Below are 22,963 nucleotides of genomic sequence, written 5' to 3'. Positions count from 1 at the left end.
AACATCAAAATCGAAAATTTGAGAAAATTCCAAAAAAAATCGGAACGAGATGGACTTTTCCGGAATTATTTCCGGGAAATCTGTAAGAGCTACGGAATTTTGTGCTCCGGTTCTCGAAGAGACAAATGAAAGTTCTACATGAGTTCAGCATAACTGTATTTCTAACAAGTTTATTTCCGAAGCTAGGGTCGTCTTAACTTGACGCCAAACATCGAACGCAGAGTTTCTAAGATAAAAAACCGTTTTATTTTTTTTTATGGAAAACTGTTAGAAATTTTAGGAACTTAAGTGGAACTTTTTTACTCTGTTTCACGTTTCCCTTCCCTCTGAAAAATCTCAAATTTTTAACTCTTACCACTTCGGAGCTACAGGTCGCTGATCACGGTGAAAAAAAAAAAAAAAAAAAAAAAAAAAAAAAAAAAAAAAAAAAAAAAAAAAAAAAACTACGAAAGCAGTAGTGTTGCTCCGCAACAAAATAAACTAATGAAGAATGAAAAAATAATTTCAAATATAATTCATCAGGAGACAAAAGGTACGGATAAGCTTTATTTGGTAAATTGACATTAAATTCGATCTTTAATTTCTTGAGTAACAAGTTTTTTAATTTTTATATTCAATTCAATTCAATTCGTTTATTAACAAAAAAAAAAAAAAAATCACACACTATAAACTAACTACACCCTAAGAGAGCACTGCCCGTAACGGGTGACAGTATTCATTCAATCATCAAGAATAGAATTATAAGGTAAGAAGAGAAAAGAAGAAGAAGGGAAAAGAAAAGAAAACAAACGTAAATTAATAAAACAAAACATAGAGAACTATCGGTAAAAGAAATTAGGATCTAATATAGTCTTGACAACCTAAAATTTCGGCAAGTTTGGCATTAGTAAGGATGTTTCGTAAAAGTGTTTGATAGAATGTCTTTTACAAATTTGACTTCATGCCAAATCAACCATTAATTGTCTTATGAACAATGTAAAATCAGTATCTTGACATAATTAGCACAAAGATTGCATTACTTCAACCCTATTTCAAGTGTTAACGGATCTAACTTTCACAAGCCTAACTAGTTTATTACATTTTAAATACATGACACATTTAAACATTGTTTGACCATACGATTGATACAATAAGATCAAAGATCTAAATTTAATATCCTTTGTCATGTGTCTCTGTTATAAACTTTATGGAGTTAAGGAACAGAGCTAGTGTTTGGCTCATCTAAGAAGGCTCTGAAACACCCAATTTTATTTACCAGGCAATTTTATATATTATTTTATATAATCATTAATATGGTCGCTCTGAAACCCGCAATTTTACTACGATCCTTCTGCTCTAGCTTGTACAACACAAGGACAAAATACTTATATAATCAGATTCAGTCTCAGAACTATCCATTCACTAAGCCACTGATTTTCAATCTAAAAAACACCAAATTTAAAAAGTGTTATTCTGCAGATAGATATAGTTGAATGTCAGCTATGAAATGATATCAAAATTGTCTAGTTTTCGTTGAAGGCCATAGGAGAGAAAGAAAATAAAATGCAAAAAAATACAGAGGGAACAAAAACTTTAAGAATAAAAATTATCTTTAATATAATTACCTGGGCACATCCGCATATTCCTGCAACCAACGATAGGTCGCAACCAGAAGCTCTGAGTTTATCAAGAGCAAGGTCAAGTGCTTTCACCCACATTAAAACGGGGGCCACAACAACATCATTGCATTTTCTTATGACCCCTCTCTTTGTCCTAAAAGATTTTGACAGGTAAAACACAATACATACTAGATAAGAGAGAAAATCAAGCAAATAAGGCAAAATATGTAACCAAAACCAGTTTAAACAGTTTATACTAACGAACGGTGAGTAAGGAGCGCCTCTGTCCAATAGCAACCAAAACTCTAAAAACATGAATTTTGATAACAATAGATATGTTAAAAGAATTTGATACTGATTCCGACTGCATAAAATTCAATAAATTTCATATCTTATTAATATCTATAATGACTTACTAAATGTTTTATTAATTTAACAATAAAGTCTTAAAATACTTCAAAAATACTTCTCATTCGAATTCAACAGCCCTTGTGCTTGAACAGTCTTGCATAAAAAACTGTGACAGAAAGTCAAACTTAAGCATGAAGAGCGAGATAGAGGAAAGGGCAGCGCCCTCATATGGAACAATTTTCGCTCGTTTTAAGTTTTAATGTTGCTCCTTACTTGAAGTTGAAAAGACTTTTCTTATATTTAATTTCGGACCGTTTTCAAGTCATGCCAGGAAATCCTCTTCCCTCCTGCAGTTCCATAAACTTTCCCTTTGATAATTCTCCTTGGCTACTTTCCTCCTCAAAGAAATTTTTCAGCTTCAAAAATCCCCCCCCAAACAAAATTCGTATACTTCCCAATAACAAACACTATAGGCTATGTTGGCAACGAAAACATTGCATTGCTTACAGCCCTATCCCAAGGGACTCTGGTGCGTCTTGTTATCTACAAGGGCATATTTATTGGACATTTCAAATAATCTCAATCAAATGGATATCTCAAAATTTTGATCAGGTGTCTTTGGAAAAAAGTGGGCATGGGAGTAGGCATTTCAATTAAAAAGGGTACTGGAACTTTAGATTCCCATTCAGACGAATGAAAGGAATAAAGGTTCTAAGGAGCGTTTCCTGGACAAAGGGGGTCGTGCATTTTCGTCCAGAGGGAGAGAGTGCTAGAGCGCCCAAAAATAGTCAGAAAATATTTCCTGTCATTGATCGGTTAGAAACTTACAGCCGCTTCCCTGGGTCATGAGGATCTAATGTAAAAAAAATGGGTTGGGCCAAATAGAGCTAAAACACTTTTTTCAGAAGACAGACTTGAAACTCCACAAATAAGTTTTTCTTGATCAGCTTTATTTACATTTAGTCAAGCAAAAAAGAACATTATTGAAGACAACAAATTTAACAAAAGAAGTTCCTCTGTCAACACTGTATCGAACAAAGCAAATTTCAAAAGCAGTGAGCAAAAATATCAAAGAGATCTCTTTAATTCAAAATTTCTTCCCCAAAAACTAATCAAAGGACCTGTTCCCCAATAAAAATAGAGGAATAAGAATTCACTTTTTGTGCATTCAATCGCCTCCATCGTTGGAGAGGAACTGGACTCCTAGCCTCCCCCTTTATGCTCGAAGTTTGTGCACCCGTGATAGTGAGAACAACAAGAGGAGCATAAAAAAGCTGAAACTGGAGAAAATTAAACTTTTACTAATTTATCTGGATTAAATATCAACTAAATTTGGCAAGCTAATCCTCTATAATGACATCTATGCACACTTACATAATATGCATGGAGAGAAACAGAGATTTTAGAGGGAGTGGGGGAGGGGGTCAAAACCAAATAAAAATCTCTTCACACACCATGAATCTTGAATTTTTTTTTTGGCGAGCGGTTCCTCAGACTAATCTATGAGATCGCCTCCCATACTCCCTCCCCGTAACTGCTACGTGCGGCAACGTTTAAAATCGTGTACCTAAACTCTGGTAATTCCAAATCAAACTCGACTTTTGTAGAATACTTCTGCTTGAGTTGTCCATCAAGTACAATCAATTTGAGCTAGAAAAAAAACATACAATAATTTTACGAGCAATAATAACTGTTTATCCAATACCAGCATTAATTTTCAACAAGTTAAACCACTGTTTAATTTAACCGAGACTTACTATGTTGACCAGTGGAGCGAAACTGATGAAAATAACAATTCTGGGGAAGCTCTAAAGATTTAGTAAGTGCTTCTTCCTAGACTTGTGCAGTTGTCCTGAGTGAGCGACAAAATAATTAAATTTTGTATAAATAATTCGTAAAATTCTTGTAAGCGAAACTTCTTCAAGAAGAATAGAATTACAGTGGAAAGCCACTATTTTTTTATATTTCATTTTACTATCATTCCATTCTTTTTGAGAAGATTCACAGCAAAAGATTTCATCAAAGCTCATTGAAATTTACATGATTTCAGTCACCACTTGGCAGAAAACAAGGAACAAGTATATGTTAAATCTATAACGCTTCTATGGTAGAAACATATATGATGGGCTCTTTATTATTTTGGAAAGTGTTTGAGTTAGAAGGAAAAACTCATGAATAGACCTTGAGAGTAGGTTATGCCTTAAAAATGTTGTCAAAACTCATATTTTTGCCCCTTTGCTCTTCGTGAGACATGAGACTTCACACTTTAGCAAAGAAACAAAAACAAATACTTTCCCGTAACTTTGGTTTATGTATACTTTTCTTTTACTCTAGCAATTAAAACACATTTCCAATGATTAAAGTGAGATTGAAAGCAAGATTAATTTTTTTCCAAATTTCAGACGCATTTTCAGAAATTCTTTAAAATCCTACAAGTAAGATTTCGCAAAAATTGTTCGATTATTGAAAAACCCATGGGCTACCCATAAGCTGAATTTTCAGGTGAGGGGGGCTTAATTGGTACTTCCAACGCTGTATAACAGAAATTCCAAAGAAAAATATCCTGCCCCCACTTACGGCCACCCAGGAAAAAACCAATAGTTGGTTACTTTGAAATACCATGCACTAATACTCAACAAGCATCAAAATTGATGCTAGAAAAGCACACATCTGGAGACAGATACGACGGAATTTCGGTAGGATTGCTAATTCCCGCTACTTGGTGCACCTAAAGTACCTACACAGTATTTCCTGGGAGTCCTATATAAGAAGGGATACCCGATGGCAAGGGAAGAGCTGAATACGGATTGTTTGCCATTATTACTGTGAGCACCACAGGACATTACAGAATTCCTATAATATTTTTCTCTTGTATTTACCCACCCCTAAGACAGAATGTCTTGTAAATGTTATCGATCCATACTAAACACTTTCTACATGGGCGATTGACCCCTTTCTACATGGGCGATTGATAATTGTGTTTACAGCTTCAGCTCTATTTCCAAAAGACCAATGCACCGAGTTTGTTTATTAGGGATATTCTAAGTGACAGACAGCCATCTGTTGTTTATAATTGTACTCTTATTTCCAAAAATACCTCCAAAAATCGATGTACCTTACAACCCTTCCTGATTACGAACGTGCAAGTTTATCCATGGCTACCTCTTTATTGTTTTCGAAAACGCAAAATCTTGCAAGCATGATATGCCACTCTTTTCTCTTTATTTTCATGGTTGCAGTAGTAGCTGCAACCTATTAAATAGCAAACCACATCCCATAGCAGCTAAAAGTTAAAAAAAACTGCCTAGTGAAAAAGAAATTACAATTTGACACTTGATTTAAAAATGATAACTATTATTTCGGTTTGTCTTAAAAGTAAAAGTTTATTGCAAAAAAGAAATGTAGGTTGATTTTGAAAACAAGTCTGAAATCCCTTGAGAATTGTGTCAGATAAAAATGAAAAATGTACGATTGGAATCCTCATGGTCAAAAGCCTAGTACAAGGGAATTACATTCCCCCTCCTTAAACAACAAGGAAAATCACGTTTTTGCATGGGTATCACTGATTCGTCTCAAGTTTTTCTTTTCTTTTCAGGCATAGCAGGTTACCAGAACATCATAGAGAGATGCTTAATGGCTCATTCAAAAGCTATTTCTCGTACCTTCGCGCTTCTTATTGCCATCTCTAATTGCCATATGGCACTAAAATGGCACTTTTCTTGCTATTTCCCAAGGGGTGGCGCTAGTGGGCTACCAAAACACCGTACATGTTTTTATAACTCAGATAAAAGTTACTGCTCATATCTACGTTCTTCCTATAAATTCCGCCAATTCCAAATGCCACTAAAAACGGCAATTTTTCTGTCATGTCTCATGTGAAAAAGCTGGGGCTAGTGGGCTAGCAGAACTTTTAAGAGTGATGTATAATGGCTCATTTGAAAGCTATTCCTCATATCTACGTACTTTTTATCAATTCTACAATCCAGATTCATTTATAGCTTTTGTTAACATGACAAAAGTATCTGATAGCTATAGTGTTTCCTGAAACCAGTTTGAGAATGAGGTATCACATTATTCTTCTGAACAAACCAAAGGAGTTGATTGTAAATTATTTTCTCCATTATTTTTAACAGCACAGGAGTAATCATCATAGGCATGTAAGACACAGGGTCAAGGGTTTATTTTTCTTTAAGATTGGTAGGAAGAAAGCATTTCCAAACATTGGGGAATGTGGATGTAGCCCATGCATAATTATAATAATTTAGGAGTTCCTGTTTATAAAAAGAAGTGAGATTTTTTATCCATATAGGGTGTATCTTATTATAGCTACTTGTAGCCTTACCCTAAATGTGATGCATTGCATTATTCACTTCATGAAGTGTGAATGGATGGGTTATGTACTCTAAAGGCTGAGCATGGCTAGTATATAGGATTTATGGAAATTTAGGAGGTGTAGCTGTTATTATTTTATGCTAGCTTATTGCCATATGGCACTAAAATGGCACTTTTCTTGCTATTTCCCAAGGGGTGGCGCTAGTGGGCTACCAAAACACCGTACATGTTTTTATAACTCAGATAAAAGTTACTGCTCATATCTACGTTCTTCCTATAAATTCCGCCAATTCCAAATGCCACTAAAAATGGCAATTTTTCTGTCATGTCTCATGTGAAAAAGCTGGGGCTAGTGGGCTAGTAGAACTTTTAAGAGTGATGTATAATGGCTCATTTGAAAGCTATTCCTCATATCTACGTACTTTTTATCAATTCTACAATCCAGATTCATTTATAGCTTTTGTTAACATGACAAAAGTATCTGATACCTATAGTGTTTCCTGAAACCAGTTTGAGAATGAGGTATCACATTATTCTTCTGAACAAACCAAAGGAGTTGATTGTAAATTATTTTCTCCATTATTTTTAACAGCACAGGAGTAATCATCATAGGCATGTAAGACACAGGGTCAAGGGTTTATTTTTCTTTAAGATTGGTAGGAAGAAAGCATTTCCAAACATTGGGGAATGTGGATGTAGCCCATGCATAATTATAATAATTTAGGAGTTCCTGTTTATAAAAAGAAGTGAGATTTTTTATCCATATAGGGTGTATCTTATTATAGCTACTTGTAGCCTTACCCTAAATGTGATGCATTGCATTATTCACTTCATGAAGTGTGAATGGATGGGTTATGTACTCTAAAGGCTGAGCATGGCTAGTATATAGGATTTATGGAAATTTGGGAGGTGTAGCTGTTTTTATTTTATGCTAGCTTATTGGAGAGAAAAGTTACAAATAATTTTACCTTTTCATTATCATTATTGTAATGGGTGTTATTATATATTAGCTCATACTGGAGAGGGTTGGGAGATGTTTTCTCCCCCACATGTGGCTTATGAGTCTATGTATCATTGGCTCACGTGTTTCTCTGGATAGACTAGTTGCAAAATTACTCCAGAAATTGTATTTAGCATTTATTATAGTCTTCTTGAGATGAGCCTCAGCTTCTAATATATTGAAATGGGTAGCAGGGGAGGTTTTTTTTAGGTATGATCTGGCTGCCTTTTTTGTTTATTTATTTTGGCAATCATCAACCACCATGTTTTAGATGTGTATTCAGGGGTTGTTTTTCCAGGTGTTGTCTTGGGGATAGTAAGGTTAGCTGCATTTGTTAATATGGATGCCAAAACTTCCACATCTGTGTCAGCTATTATAGTTGAAATATATGATCCCTGGGTGTGGCTTAGAATTTCATCATTAAGCTTATTCTTGAACATAATCCAGTTTGCTTTACAGTTTACATGTTTGGATGTGTGTGGCTGAATATTAACAGGTTCATCTATTGAAAAGACTATGGCAAAGTGGTCAGTGCAAAGGCTTTCAAATTTCTATTCAAAATATTTATTGACAAAATTTGTAGGTCAATTGTGGAATATTTACCACTTTTGGGGTGAAAATATGTATTTAGATTTGGAGGGGAGCAATTACCAATTCAGTATTACCTGAGATCGAACATTCAATAAAAGTTTTGGTGTTATTCAGCCATACATTTAGTCCTATTGTATTAACATCAATTAAAAAATCAGTAAGTTAATTTCATGAAATTTGATATTACAACTTATTATTAAAGCTACACCACCACCTTTTCTCTCTGATGACCTATCCTTTCCCAGAACAGTATACCCTAGGGATATTTTTTGTTGGTTTTTCGTCAAGTGGGTTTCCCAAAGGCAAACATTGTTAATGGTATTTTTATTCATAAAAGATATCAGTTCATTCAACTTTTTTCTTATAGTGATCTTACATTCCACTGAATTATTGAGATGTACTACTTTGTTGCTTTAGTTTTCATTTGACTGTGCGTCAATCTTTAGCTTTGCTAGGAGTAAAGCAAGATCCGTTTTTGCTTGAGTAGCAAGTTGCCAATGAGTAGCAAGTTGCACATGTTGCCAATTCATTTATGATTGTTGGATTGTTGTTTAGGGGATTAATATTTGGTACTGCTTCTAATTCAGTTCTACTTGGTGGCCAGTCAGGCCTTTTTTCATTGGATGAGGAGGCTAGTTGGCTCAGCATTGGTGATTCTCTCAGGCAAGACTGTGAGCTGGGGTGTTTTGAGGAAAGAGTCTTGCAGGGAACTCAGGGAGTCTTGCAGGGAGAGCTTGAGCGAACTCAGGCTCCCAACCCTGGATGAAACGAGGCACAAAATGCTGATGGAGTTTGGAGCTGACATCCTGAACTCCCCAACGCACCGAGATATCCTGCCTCAGTTTACTTTAGTGACCCACGCACACAAGACAAGGCTGGCAACTTTTAAAGAGGGAAAAGAACTGTTAGAATGCCCGCCTACACACTCAACGACAAGATTTTTAAACTCCTTTGTTCCATACTACATGAAGCACTACAACAACAATATCCTCAAATCGAAGTGATAGCTCATCATGTGTGTTCTTTATGTTGCGTCTTTTTGCGTTTTTCTCTTTTTTTTGTTTGATGATACCCATGTTATTGCATGGTGATAAAGGGAAAGAATAAAGATTATTATTATTAAGCCTTTTGGAGGTCAATTAGCGCTGTCAGGGCCTTACAAGCTCTGCTCTCTGTTGGGGCATAATACTGTTTTTGTTTTTTCTAAGTTGAATAAAGAAAAGAAAGTAAAACAAAAAAAGTAAAATTAAAAGGAGATTGAGCCAGAAATCTCGCTCATCAAGTAATTTATATACAGTATTAAGGAGACTGACCAGGTAATGCGTTGTTGATAAACCTTTCATGTTTCCAAATTGCTGTTCATCAGTAAGTAAAAGGATCGTGTTTTTAAGCCAATCTGCTGCGAAACTCTCATACAGTTTAGAGAATATTGGTGCTAAGGTAATTGGTCAAACTCCATAAAAATCTAATCTAACACCTTTCTTCTGTATGGGTGTAATGTATCCTTTTTTCCAGAACCGAGGGAATGAACCACTTCTAGTAATTGTATTAAAAATATCTGATAAAGGATTTGATAACTTATCAGGAAATGCTTTTAATAAATCAATTGGAATGTCAAGGGGGCATAATTAAGTTCTCTTTAGTTTACATATTTTCGCCTTAACATCAAAAGGTTGTACTACAGGGATATCCTGGTCTGGTGCTGGGGGAATATGACAGAGAGCTGGAAGGGTTTGTACAATAGCAGCAAGGTGTTTATTTAATGAGTTAGCTATAGTTTCAGAGGATACATCAAGATTAAAGTCAACATTTTTTACTTTTTTACCACTAATTTTCTTGGCTGTACTATACCACTGCTTCAGCTGTACTTTAAAGAGTTCACTTATTTTACTACAGTAATCCTGGACTGAAGCTTTCCAAATCTGCTTCTTTATAGATTTTCTTAGTAGGTTAGCTTCTTCAGTTTTTCTTTGGCTGAATAGTCTTAATTTTTGACAGATTAAACTTTTTATTGTATCATTTATACATGGCTTATCATTAGAACATTTTTTCTTTTTGACCTCTGGAAAAAGAATTAAAATATCATTGAAAAGTTTGGCTTTCTTACTTGAATCATCGGCAGCAAATACATCTTCCCATTGCCCTTCTGATAGCCATGTACCAAAATTGAATAGACCACTATCACTAATTGGTTGATACTTAAATACATTAAATTTATGCTTGTGGATATGATCCTGTATTGGATTTAGCAAAAGCATAAGATGGTAACTACCACCAAGTGGGGGAGGGGATTGGGTCTCTGATAGAATTTATGCATGTTTGTACACATAATGTCAAGAAAGTACCACCTTTTGTGGATGGGATATTAACAATTTGTTTTAAATTAGCTTCCCAACAAAGATGACTTGTATTTAGTTAATTTCTGTCACCAGTAAGTAGAATCCCAGCATTTAAATGTTTAGACTGTAGGTAATCAAGTGATGCATGGAGTTTTTCAAAGAAATCCTTATGCTGCTCTGATTTTTGGCCAGGTGAATAATAAAACAACCAACAATAATATTAGTTAATGGGCATGGTGAAACTTTTGGTTTAACTTCAATCCAAATTATTTCATCATACTCATTTATTCCAGGAACATCAACTTCTCTTGGTGACAAATTATCACAACAAAAATCATTACCCCTTCACCCTTTTTACCAAGGAAATGATCATGTGGGTGGAGTTTAATACATTCATTAAAATGAGCCACCTTCAGAGTATCCAGGTTTTTGGACTGAACCTCAGTTATACAAATTAAATCTGATACTAGCTTATTCACTATAATTTCAAGCTCAATAAGTTTTTCAAAATTAAGGCATTCTGCATTACTGAATAACAGCCTAGGGAAATGGTAACTTAGTTTATTATTCTTATGTTTACTATTATGAGTACTAGAAACACCCATTTTATGTGGCAAACGATTTGAAAAAGAAGGATGAGGGTGAAGAGGTCTATGAACACTTTCTGGGGATGGCTGGGTTTTATCATGTTTTGCAGGGATGGAGGTGCTATTGGTAGGCTTAAGATCAATTTGCCTAGTAGTAGGGTGACTAATAAACCGGTTTTGAAGTGGGAGGGGAAGAGGTTCAATTTCTAAAGTTGAGAGTAAATTGAGAGAGCACAGGGTAAAAGTTTCCTTGTGTTCAAACAATTCTGCAAGATGAATTTCTTTTAATAGTGAAAACCTGTTACTAAGTGGGATGGCTGCTGTGAACTGCTGTTGTTCAGTGGGAGTGCTGTCTGGTGCTATAAACAAGACTGAGGCAGGGGGTGTGGGTTGGGTAGACACAGAGGGAGGAACAAAAATGTATCCAAGGGAATTTGAGTGGGTATGGAAAACTCTGGCCTTTGGTACATGGGAGAAGTTGGACGAATCTGGGAGAGCTCCAGAGGAACCAAGTTGTAATGATCTTGGTACAGGGATCACAAACTGAAATCATAGTTGGAAAGGGCGGGCCTCCCTCCAAAAGCCGTCCCTGTTTTTTGTCAAATTCTTAGTACTACCATCATACCCATGCAAAGGTATAGCTTGTGGTTTAGAGAATAACCTACTAAAAGCTACTAAAAGACTTTAGGATAAAAACATGATACTTGTCACAACCAAAACAATGACCCAACATAAAAACAGAAGAAAATGAAACATGGTCAAACGAGCACAAACTCTTATTGCAAGAACCCACGAGAAAATATTTACAAATATGGAGCTGATTATATCTTCTACTGTGGTTACATTTTGCATGTAAAAAATACTTGCAAACTCATTTCGTTTTTTATTTTCAATTACATGCTGATCACCATTTTTTCCAGCTTATTCTTCTATTTCATTTGCCAGAAGCTTCTCATAAACAATTTCTTATCTGCATGGAATTTTGCAGTAGCCTTATTAGTCCTTAAAGCAAAAGTGACATTATCCTCTTTCAAATTCAGCATACAACCAGAAGCCATTAAATTATTCCTATATTCGGGAGCTTGATCCTCTACTATAGTAATAGAGGATTTGTCTGTGGGATCTTTACATTCATGAATAATTGATTTAATTTCAACATTATTAACTTGACCATTCCAGTCAATGTCATTGCTAATCACCTGGTTTGTCACTGGTTCAAATGCCCTTGACCTCTCAAATGAATTTACAAAGGGTAATATAGCATTTTCTGAATTTGTATTTTCACTTGATTCACTTCATTATTCTTTGTTATATCACTGTTTTGAGTTGCAGATAAGGGTTCAGAAATAACAGTCAAAATGTAGCTTAATAACTCTTCTAGTCTGTCTTTTAATGGTTTAAGAATGTCAAGATTTGTCTGGCATGCAAAATTTTTAACACAGGGATTTGGATATGTAAAATTTTAAGCATCCTAGCTCTTGAATTTGGAGAAAAAGGGGTGCAAGGTGAAGATAAAACAGGTGAACTCAAATACCTGATTGATTGGCATTCTCTTAGAGGAGCAGTCAGGACAATGCCAGCTCTCACTTCAATTAGCTGTATCAATTCTGGCAAATTTTCCACTCCTGCATGAAACAAACAATTGCACCCTCCACATTTCACATAGTTTGAAAAGACTCTCAGCCTACATTTGGGACAAACTAGTCTTTGTCTAACCATTGTTTTTTAAAAGGTTAATGGTCTGGCTGAAAAACTTGGCTCAACAGTTAATAACACTAGATCCCTACATGTTGGATGCTAGATGAAAACTGATTGCAGTTGACACAATAAAGAATTGGCTGAAATGAATTCACTGTCATTAGAACACTACCACATTGGCCAAAAGCAACATACTGGTGGTGTTACAACACTTCAGCAGCAGTCAACTGATCCTCTTATTGGTGGTATTTGATGCATGAACTGGTGTGGTGCCCGGGTCTATATATAACAGTGGAAGTGCAGATCAGACCAGATAAGCCTGCCCCAAAAATTCAGCTTATGGGCATCCATGTATATTGGGGTTAGGTGTTCTGTGAGTGTTAGTATTGGGTGATTTCATAAAGGGTTTTGTTTGGAGTGAATGGCTGGATTTGCTGCCAGAGCTGCAAATGGATAAGGCATAGCTTTCTCTGCTGCTGTTTTGAACGTTAGTGCACATTTTTTATATGCAGGACATGATAGTTTATTGGAAGAATCATGGGGGCCTTGCAGTTTAAGCATGTATGCTGGTCATTTTTACAATTTAGCATTCCTTTGAAGTGGGAGCTCTTATATTTACAGGAGGTATATAAGATTTCACTGCAATTGTTTGTTGTGTCCTAGTGTTAGACAATTTTGGCATTGGATTGGTTTAGGCTTGTAGGGTCTGTATGGTTTCATTTGTTCAAAGAGGAATATCTGGTAAATATATGACAGTTCATATTATTGACTTACCAATAAAGTGAGCATACCACTTGATGCTTTTTTTTGCTCTTTAAGAATATAATAGCTATTTCTATTGCAAATTAAACTTTAAGCACTTTTTGGCCTAACCTAAACTAACCTTATTATAAATAATTACAGCACTGAGAAAATGTAGCAATATTTTGTTGAAAATAACCAAGCAAACAGCACTGAAAAAACATAGTATTATTTTGTCAGAAAACAACTGATAGCTCTTACTTTAATTGAAAATTCATCATTTTTAAGAGCTCAAGAAGTGCTTAAAATCTAATTTGCAATAGAAGCAATTATTATATTTATGAAGAGCATAAAAAAAGGCATTGAGTGGTATGTTCACTTAATTGGTAAGTCAATAATAAGAACTGTCATATATTTACTGAACATCTAGCCTTGGATATTGTTTTTTCTCTGAGTGTGAATAGGAAAGACCTGCTTGACTTTTGACTATTAGAATCTGGTTTGCCCAGTTGGGTAATATCAGCAGCCAGGACTGGGTTGCCAGTTCTGTCAGAGCCCTTCCTTTAACTCCTGATTTGGTATTCCTGCAGGAATAGGCCTATTATCAACAACTATTTTAGATGGGTAGCAGTTTGGGATCAAGAAAGCAGACTTCATTGGGTTGTGAAGAAGGGTTTATAAATTAAGTAGTATCTTGGCTGATTTAGGATCCAGGAGAACTATTAGCAAAGATCCATCAAGGTTGATGTTCAAAGAAAACATTGCTTAACAACATAAAAATTGTTAAAAATTATCAGACTTATCTTATTTATCTCAAAAGGGGTTTCAGGAGACATTTTTAGGTATATTCTAAAACTTGGGAAGGCAGTTGTTTTGATTTGGGTGATTTTTTCCCTTTCTTGGAGCTCCACAAAAGGACCTCTTGAAAGCTGTTCTCATCATAGGTAGTGACATATGTCCTCACCTCCATCTTTATCTTATCTATTGAACTTGACTTATCATGTGAGCTTAGAGAGACTTGACCAGCCAGGATGAGGTACATGTGGAAATTTTTGGGGTAGGGTCTTAGCATTGCTTTTTTAAACAAGCTTTAATAGGCCTACCAATGAAAAGAAAATTACAATATCAGACCATTTACAATCTTGTGAAGGTAGGTCTTCATTGTCCACCAAAAAAAACACCATAGTGTAGTCTAGAGAGTGGTTTGGAGCTGAATTGATTAGGTTTCCTTCAGATAACTTGAGATAAATATACACTAGAATTCTTTATTAAAATGAAACCCCTGATGACACCTGAAACTCCTAAAAAATGACATCACAATAAAACTGATATCATTTCTGTTGGTTTTCTGGCTCTTTCAAAAAATGTCTTTCATTTTTTTTTATAGGCCTAATAGCTTAACATTTTACTATTAAGACTAAGCCCAATGAAGATAATAACCACCATTCCTGAATCAGCTTTTTTTTTCTCATTAGCCAGTTTTTTTTATAGCTTTCAAGACTTTTGGTCACTATGGGCTGCTTTCAGCTCTTTTAGCTTTTCCAGGTCCTAAAATGTAGGCTAGTTTTTCTTCAAAGTAATTAGCCTAGACCTACTGAATTATGAAAAGTTATCTTTTTCAGTTTGAGAATTGAGGCTACATAAAAACACTTAGTACATTATGTTGTCAAATACAATTTTTAACCGAAATACAACCCTAGGCCCTAACATAATAGACCTAATTTAATAGCCTACTAGAAAGTTTCCCATACTTAAAGCTGTAGTTAACTATGCTTTGAGCTTTTTAAATTTTCAGGGAAGTCCCTACATTAGCAACTAAAATTTGCAACCTACATTAGCAATTTTAGTTGCATATTTGCAACTAAAATTTTGGATATGGGTAAACTGGTTGACATTATCTTACTCGACCAAGCCAAAGCCTTTGACAAAGTTGAACACTCATACCAGTTGCTGAAGCTTAAAGCTTACCAGGTGCATGAGGATGTGATAGATTGGATTGGAGCATTCCTAACTGGTAGATCTCAACATGTCATGATCTACACTGATAATGGCAATCCAGTTTTCTCCTCCAATTCCCCAGTTATAAGTGGTGTCCCACAGGGAACCATCCTTGGGCCAATGTTGTTCAGCATATATATTAATGACTGTACAACTTATCTATGCAACCTTTTAACATTATATGCTGACAACTGTAAGCTCATTGGGCCTGCTGAAACTGAAGAAGAAAGAGCCTGCATTCAGCTGAACCTTGACAGGCTATCCTCCTGGTCATCAACTTGGGCCCTACAATTCAATGCAATGAAATGCAAGGTACTGCACTTAGGGCAAAATAACCCCCACCATCCCTACCATATAGGGTGTGATCAGTTGGAAGCAGTTGCTGAGGTGAGAGACTTAGGCATCATTGTGGACAAAGATTTAAAATTCCACAGCCACCCTCAGGCTCAGGTTGCAAAAGCTAATCAAGCTCTTGGACTCATTAAGCGCTCTTTTGTAACCAGAAAGTCATGTGTGGTTATAAAACTTTATAAATCCCTTGTCTGTCCCCATCTTGAGTTTGGCTTGACTTTGGCCTTTCCCCAAAATAAAATGGACACAAGAGCCCTTGAAAGTGTCCAAAGGAGAGCAACAAAACTGGTCCGTGGCTTAAATAATGTCCCTTACCAGGATCACCTAGGATCTCTGAGACTTCCAACCCTCACCTATTGAAGATATAGAGGAGATGTGATCATGGCACACAAAATTTTCAAATCTGGTCACCTGAACCAGATCTTCACCCCCTCCCTGGCTAACAATTCAAGAGGTCACAGTCTTAAGCTTCACCTGCCTGGATGTTGGAGAAGGGAACGATGTGGTTTCTTTTCCATTTGGGTGGTCCCCCTCTGGAATAGCCTATCTGAGTCTACCATCTAAGCTGAGACTCCCCACTCCTTCAAGGCTGGAGTCAACAGGGACTGGGAGAGGGCTGAGTGGAGGCTGGACTGGGAAGCTAAGCCAACATAATTACATCACTCACCACAGGAGGATCTACCACCTTATCTTGCTGGCAAATGCAATTTAAGGTAATTAGATCATTTGGTAAAATTCTAGTTAATTGACTTCTTGCTATCTCAGAAAGGGTTTAGGCTAGCAAAATGAAAATTTCAGGGATGAATCTACAGACTGAAGTATGTCCTGGGAAGGTATTTTGAAGCAAATACCTCTACTCTTTCTCCCTTTAGAGGGCCCTGACCTTTAAAAATATGTGTGTTATAAAAGTGAAACCTTGCAAAGTAGATCTTCTGCTTAATTGAAGTACAACAAAATTGTTTTCAGCTTCATAACTTTGCTCAATTCCATTTTATAAGGTTTTAAAGATATGCAAATACATTTCCTAAATTTTGAAAAATAACATTGATATGGCTCAAATTTCTACTCAAATAACAGGAATTGCATTTTCAGAACTAAAGGCAGAGAAAAAGCAACTAGTAACTGAAAATTAAGGTAAAATGTTGTTTTGTCGAAATTTCAATAGGTAGACCTGTCATGTAGGCAAATTTCAGGGCCCTCTAGAGGAAGAAGGAGTGGAGGTGGGTACTTTAAAATACCTTCCCGGGACATACTTTAGCCTGTAGACCCATCCCTGAAAGTTTCATTTTCCTAACCTAAACTTTTTATGAGATAGCAAGAAGTTAATTAACTAGAATTTTACCGATCATTTTGCCAAATATAGGTAATTGTAATTTGATACTTGTTGGGTACTAAGGTCTAAGGACAAAACGTATTTTTCGAACATGTTGTCGAACATTTGAAATTTTGCTTAAAATTACTTCATTTAATGAAATAGATTGATAACTTAAAATTTATGTTTGAAATTCAATTAAAATATTAGATAAAAATATTAATCTTAGTTTGTTACATACTTTATTTCCTGTTATCAAAATTTAATTTAAATATAATATTTTTCTTTTCATAAAAGGATTTCTTTCTTCTAACATACTCTTCCCGAAAATTGAATTTCAAATTTATAAACCATGTCTGATTTGAATACCCTTTCAGCTGAAATACTAGACCTTGTAGATAATGAACATGACACATTTGAAGCTAAAGTGCTCACTTTATTGTTTAAAGTTAAAAAATGTCATCTGTCAGAAGAACCAGAGAAAAGCCAGTTGGGTTTTTTTTCAGCTTGCCACAGATTAATAGAGAAATGTATCCAAGAGGTAAGGTATACCCATATAGCCTGGGGCAGTTGTACATAACAGTCTTATTTCTGACCTCTTTTGAACCAAGTTTTATAGAGCACTACCATTTGGTTTTCCATCCAATAGGCTATTTTCCAATGTTGCTGTGATGATAGCCTAGTTGTACTCTGGCCCTCCCATCTCTCCTGCTAATGAAGCTTGATATAACCTTAAATATATAAAGAACGGGATAAATTTATATAGCAAGGCATTCAAATTAGTCTATATGGGCTATAAGATAGCCTATTATTGATTCTCTAAGTGTAGGCTATTCAGTGTTTTTCCAAATTTAACTTAACAATTACAACAATCAGTGTTAGCATAGTTCAGTGGCTCCCAAGAAAAGAACATGTTAAGAAAACAATCTTACTTCATAATATGGAGAATAATTGTACCTAACACATTTGGCATACAGCCCTGTTATACTTTACTCTCCCCTAGCATAAGTGTTGGGTTAGTCAAGAACATTAGAAAAAATTTGGTAAAATTCTAGTTGATTGACTTTTGGCTTTCTTGGTAAGGGGTTAGGTTAGGAAAATGAAACTTTTGGGGATGGGTCTAAAGGCTAAACTATGTCCTGGGAAGGTATTTTGAAGCACCCACCTCCAATCCTTCTCCCTTTAGAGGGCCCTGAAATTTGCCTACATGATAGGTCTATAGGCTGCCTATTGAAATTTTGACAAAACAACATTTTACCTTAATTTTTAGTTACCAATTGCCTTTTTTCTGCCTTTAGTTCTGAAAAGGTAATTCCTGTTATTTGAATAGAATTCTTACTTCTTACTTCATAATATGAAGAATAATCCTAGTTGACATATTTTGCAGGGGAAGAACCTTTATCTTTACTTTTTTCACTGTTGTACAATTTTTTTTTAACAAATATCTAAAAATGGTAAAATTCTAGTTTAGTGACTTCTTGCTATCTTGGAAAAGGGTTAGGTTAGGAAAATAAAACTTTCAGGGATGGGTCTACAGGCTAAAGTATGTCCCAGGAAGGTATTTTGAAGTACCTACCTCTACTCCCTTTCCATATAGAGGGTCCTGACCTTTGATGACCTTTAACAATATGTGTAAAGTACAACAAAATTGTTTTCAGTTTCACAACTTTGATCAATCCCAATTTATAAGGTTTTAAAGATATGCAAATACATTTCCTAAATTTTGAAAAAAAAACAAAACATTGATATGGCTCAGAATTCTACTCAAATAACAGGAATTGCATTTTCAGAACTAAAGGCAGAGAAAAAGCAACTGGTAACTGAAAATTAAGGTAAAATGTTCTTTTGTCAAAATTTCAATAGGCTTATTGAATATAATTTCAATAGACAAATTTTAGGGGCCCCTAGAGGGGGAAAGAGTAGAGCTGGGTACTTCAAAATACCTTCCCAGAATATACTTTAGCCTGTAGACCCATCCCTGAAAGTTTCATTTTCCTAACCTAACCCCTTTCCAAGATAGCAAGCAGTCACTAAACTAGAATTTTATCCTGAAAATAAATATACATCCAACTGTATTTTATGTTTTCAAATAATCTTTATTCATTGTTAAACACCATCAATGTCATGTACCTTAAAGATATTGATAGCCAAATGCTGATAAAGCAGGTTAGGTCAGATTAGCTAGATGGCACTTTGGTGTTTATTTATAAAGTATTTTCAAGACTAACAGAATTGACACAAATATTTAAAAATATGACACAAAAACTGAAAATAGGGTAAAGGTACTGGTGATTTGACAATTTATGTAAAAAAAAAAAAAAAAAAAAAAAAAAAACACTTTTTCTAATCCAGAAGGCATAATTTAAAGATTTTTTTTGAATAGGGTTTCAGTATGTAGAAAAATAACTACAAATCTAACTGTTTAATTAGAAGTTTGAAGTTTTGTTAGAAAAGGGTAAAAACTCCAATTGTCTTAAATTGGAGCATTTTCACCTAAACATTTAACAGAACAAAAAAGCTTCCATTTTCAACATAAATCTGAACCCAATTTAATAAATGTCAAAATATTTAGGGAATACTTTTGAGCAGATCCTGGTGGATTCAACAGGCCTATTCTTTCCACTTTATTTCTTTGTTTCTCTTTAACTTTTTCAAATGTGTAAATGTATAAAATACTATTCAGATAGTTGAAGTAAAAAATGAAAAAATAGTCTCAAATCTAAAGACAAAATTAGATATTCACATGGAATGCAATCATGTGACCTAGGTCTCCATAATATAACATGTGATATGATAATAATAATATTTATTACCCACAATCATACAAAAGTATAAACAGTGGAGTACAGAGAAAAAACTAATACACAAAACAAAAGTACAAATAACTCAACAATAGCAAGCACAACAAAGCTAATATAACATAGAAAAACAGTATAATAAAACAGACTAACAGATTAGTAGAACAGACTAAGTAAAGCTGCATTGATAACTAGAAATATTTACAAACACAGTATAGACCACCACTCATGTTTTGCATTCATCATGATCATCATTTATTTTTAACCCAAAAAGGTAACACTGTGGAGAAAAGAAAAAGCAAACAAAATGACCAAAAACTAAACACTTATCCTACCTCTGGGAGAAAAAAACAAAACAAAAAGAGGGTCATAATCACACAATCTCGTCGACATCCTTTGAATGAATGAATGTATTTTATTGTCCCACTACACTTGACATAGTCAAAAAAGTGGAATATGTATAGTATAGTCTCTATACAAATGCTATCTGGAGTGGCCCACTTTCTCTCAGCTTTAATGGTCCTGCAAAGATTTCTTTGTTGTTCACAGTTTAAGTGTTGTCAACATTTGCCCATTTCAAAGATAATATACCAGTTTAATCTACTTTAAAAAATTTAGTTTTGACTATCATTTGTCTAGAAAATTCAAAAATGAAATATGAATGTCCTACTTAAAATCATTAAAAGTTTGTGATACTGAGGAGTTTAACATGTTTCATTGGTATTTTGGGTGGGATAGAAGTCCACCCTCTTTTTGAGTATAATACTTTGGTTTGGTTTCCATTAAATCTAACAGATGAGCATAGGGTAGAAAAGGTTCAGAGAAGGGTTAATAGGTTTGTCCCATACCCTCAGTGCCTTTCCTATCTGTAGAGACTTTCTAGGCTTCAACTCCCATTGTTGAAGTCTTGTAGACGTTGTAGTGACCTTATAAATGTGTTTTGTATATTTAAAGGAGTAGATGATGTTGATTCGGATCTATTTTTCAAATTTAGAAATTGTCACTACTTGTCAGCATGATTACAAATTATATCCCCCAAAACCACTGCAAAAAATTGGTCAACTATCTTTTGTTAGTAGAGTTGCCAGACCATAGAATGGTTTGCCTTTGGAGGTTGCTGAGGCAGAGAGTGTTCGATTTTGTAAGAGTGTATTAGTAAAAATGTCTTTTTATTTAGATGCTTTTGCTGTGTAGTTTCGTGTTATTTAGAAGTTTTTGCTGTTTAGTTTGTCACTGCCAATTTACTTTAGATTAGTATTATGATTTTGTGTTTTTGCAACAAACATTGATGCTTACTGCTATTTGTAATAATAAATAAATAAATAAAAAGGGAGGGGTTCAGAAAGAATGTTTTGTATTTTACAGCTTGGGATCTATCTGAAAGAAAACATGTATAAAATTTACTAACAGAGGGAGTACTTCAAATTTACTCAGTTATAAATGAATTAGGGTGTTGGGATCAGCCAAGTCAAATGCTTAAAAATATGAACATAGAATGTGGCTAAGCAGGAGTTCCTCAGATGATGGAAAAATCTAGCATCAAATCACTAAAACTAAAATTAAAAAAATTAACGTTTTTACATGTAAAATATTATTACAAATAATAATCATTTAAATCTCTTGTTATTGAGAAAGTATCTGTAAATTTGACAACTATGTTTTTGTCAGAGGACCCTTGAATTTTGACACCAATCGTTTCTCATCGGTTTTACATGTTCAGCAAAATTTTAAGAGAATCACCTATATTTTGACATTTGGCCTGTTGCTGTCTGTTGATAATGTTGACAAGGTTACAACAAGATATTCTCAAAAGTAATGAATCTCATAATAGAAGCCAATATTTGCATTTGAATTTGCCTGTTGGAACATTTTTAATTGGTTTGGTATTCTACTACATCAGACAAGAATTTTCAACACTTGGAACATAGTTTGTCAATATAGTATTGGCTGTCATTTTAACTTAATTTTATCAAGAAAAAGCCAATATGGCTACATTTAAAAAAAGATCAGATATATCTTGATGAATTGGTGCTGATCCAAACTTTATTTTACCAAAAAATAGCCAAGTAATGACAGTTTGAACATAACATAGCTAAAATTGTTGTAAACTCTAAAAAGCCATGACTAAGCAGAGTTATCCTGTTTTGAAGGAAAATTTTGACAGTAGTTTCAAAATTGTATTGTCTAATCATTTGTGCCTTTACTCTACAAAGAAAGCAATGAAGATGAAGCTTCTCCCCCTGCAAAATATGCAAACTAGGATTATTCTGTATATTATGAAGCAAGAATTGTTTTCTTAACATGTTTCCTTGTTTACTGGAATAACCCTACACTTACGCCCCCCACCTCTTTATGTGCAGATATATAGCCTACATTATATAATTCTAATGCATTTCAGCATGTATCACTATTATTTTTCTGGTTGTTGCTTTTTCATAGCAGTACACAGGTAGAAGTCAGAGATGTGCATTGGGAGAATATATCAGAAATATATAATTTAATCTATATATTTACTCTTTAGAAGGGGGGGGGGAGTATAGCAGAGCTGCATGGAAAGTTTGATAGCTACAATTATTCTGAAAGTTATGAAGTAAGAACTGGGTATAGTTCTAGGCAAATTACTTTTTGCTATCTTGGAAAGGGGATAGGTTAGGAAAATGAAACTTTCAGGGATAGATATTTAGACAAAACATTTACTGGGAAGGTATTGTGAAATACCTACATCCACTCCTTCTCCCTCTAGAGGGCACTGACCTTTGGTGACCTTTAAAAATCTGTGTGTTATAAAAATGAAACCTTGCATGATAGACTTTCTATTTAAATAAATTACAAGAAATGTTTTTTCAGCTTCACAACTTCGGCATGGCTTTTAATTCTATTCAAATAACAGAAATTGCACTTTCATAATTAAAACCAGAGAAAAAAACAAACTAAAAATTAAGGAATAATGTTGTTTTGTACAGATTCTAATTTGACATTAATTTGGATCCAACGACATGGTATTTGTTAAGTTGGTAATTTTCTAAAGCTTAGAAATCAGAAGAGGGTTGCCATAGCAGCTTGGCAATACCTTTTCAGTTTATGTTTTTGGCCTTAGATTCATTACTGAAAGTTTCATTTTCTCAATGCAGCCTTTTTCCAAGGCAGCCAGAAGTAGCTGATCTATAATTTTACCTACGAATTGTTTTCCTTGCATATTTCTTTCTCAGGAACCACTAAACTAGGCTTATAGCCAACAGTTGCAATTGCATTCCAGCTGTCTAGTAA

General features: G+C 34.6%; 2 protein-coding genes across 7 annotated transcripts in view; one reads left to right on the top strand and one right to left on the bottom strand.

Annotated features, from left to right (window-relative positions):
- LOC136041807 (xylulose kinase-like) overlaps window positions 1-17,032 on the bottom strand; it is a 44,037-nt gene extending 27,005 nt beyond the window's left edge. The window contains exons 1-3 of one of the 6 annotated variants that reach the window (XM_065726566.1): window positions 16,968-17,032; window positions 3,517-3,599; window positions 1,605-1,752 (exon numbers count right to left, since the gene is read on the bottom strand). In XM_065726566.1, coding sequence (XP_065582638.1) covers window positions 1,605-1,752; window positions 3,517-3,599; window positions 16,968-17,024 — 288 coding nt within the window. In that variant the 5' untranslated portion in view covers window positions 17,025-17,032. Of the gene's footprint in view, window positions 1-1,604; window positions 1,753-3,516; window positions 3,600-9,979; window positions 10,224-12,332; window positions 12,480-16,928; window positions 16,948-16,967 lie in introns of those variants that run through there. The other 5 variants (XM_065726569.1, XM_065726568.1, XM_065726570.1 and 2 more) reach the window with 5 other exon arrangements.
- A 182-nt stretch (window positions 17,033-17,214) lies between these two features.
- The window catches only part of LOC136041797 (uncharacterized), a 69,655-nt gene continuing 63,906 nt past the window's right edge, over window positions 17,215-22,963 (top strand). Inside the window, exon 1 of the mRNA XM_065726551.1 lies at window positions 17,215-17,439. Within this exon, the coding sequence (XP_065582623.1) occupies window positions 17,251-17,439 (189 nt within the window). The 5' untranslated portion in view covers window positions 17,215-17,250. The remainder of the gene's footprint in view (window positions 17,440-22,963) is intronic.

This window comes from Artemia franciscana, unplaced genomic scaffold, assembly GCF_032884065.1.
Source record: "Artemia franciscana unplaced genomic scaffold, ASM3288406v1 PGA_scaffold_38, whole genome shotgun sequence".
NCBI lineage: Eukaryota > Metazoa > Arthropoda > Branchiopoda > Anostraca > Artemiidae > Artemia > Artemia franciscana.
The sequence above is the reverse complement of the archived record's forward strand: the minus strand, read 5'-3'. Positions and strand labels throughout refer to the sequence as shown.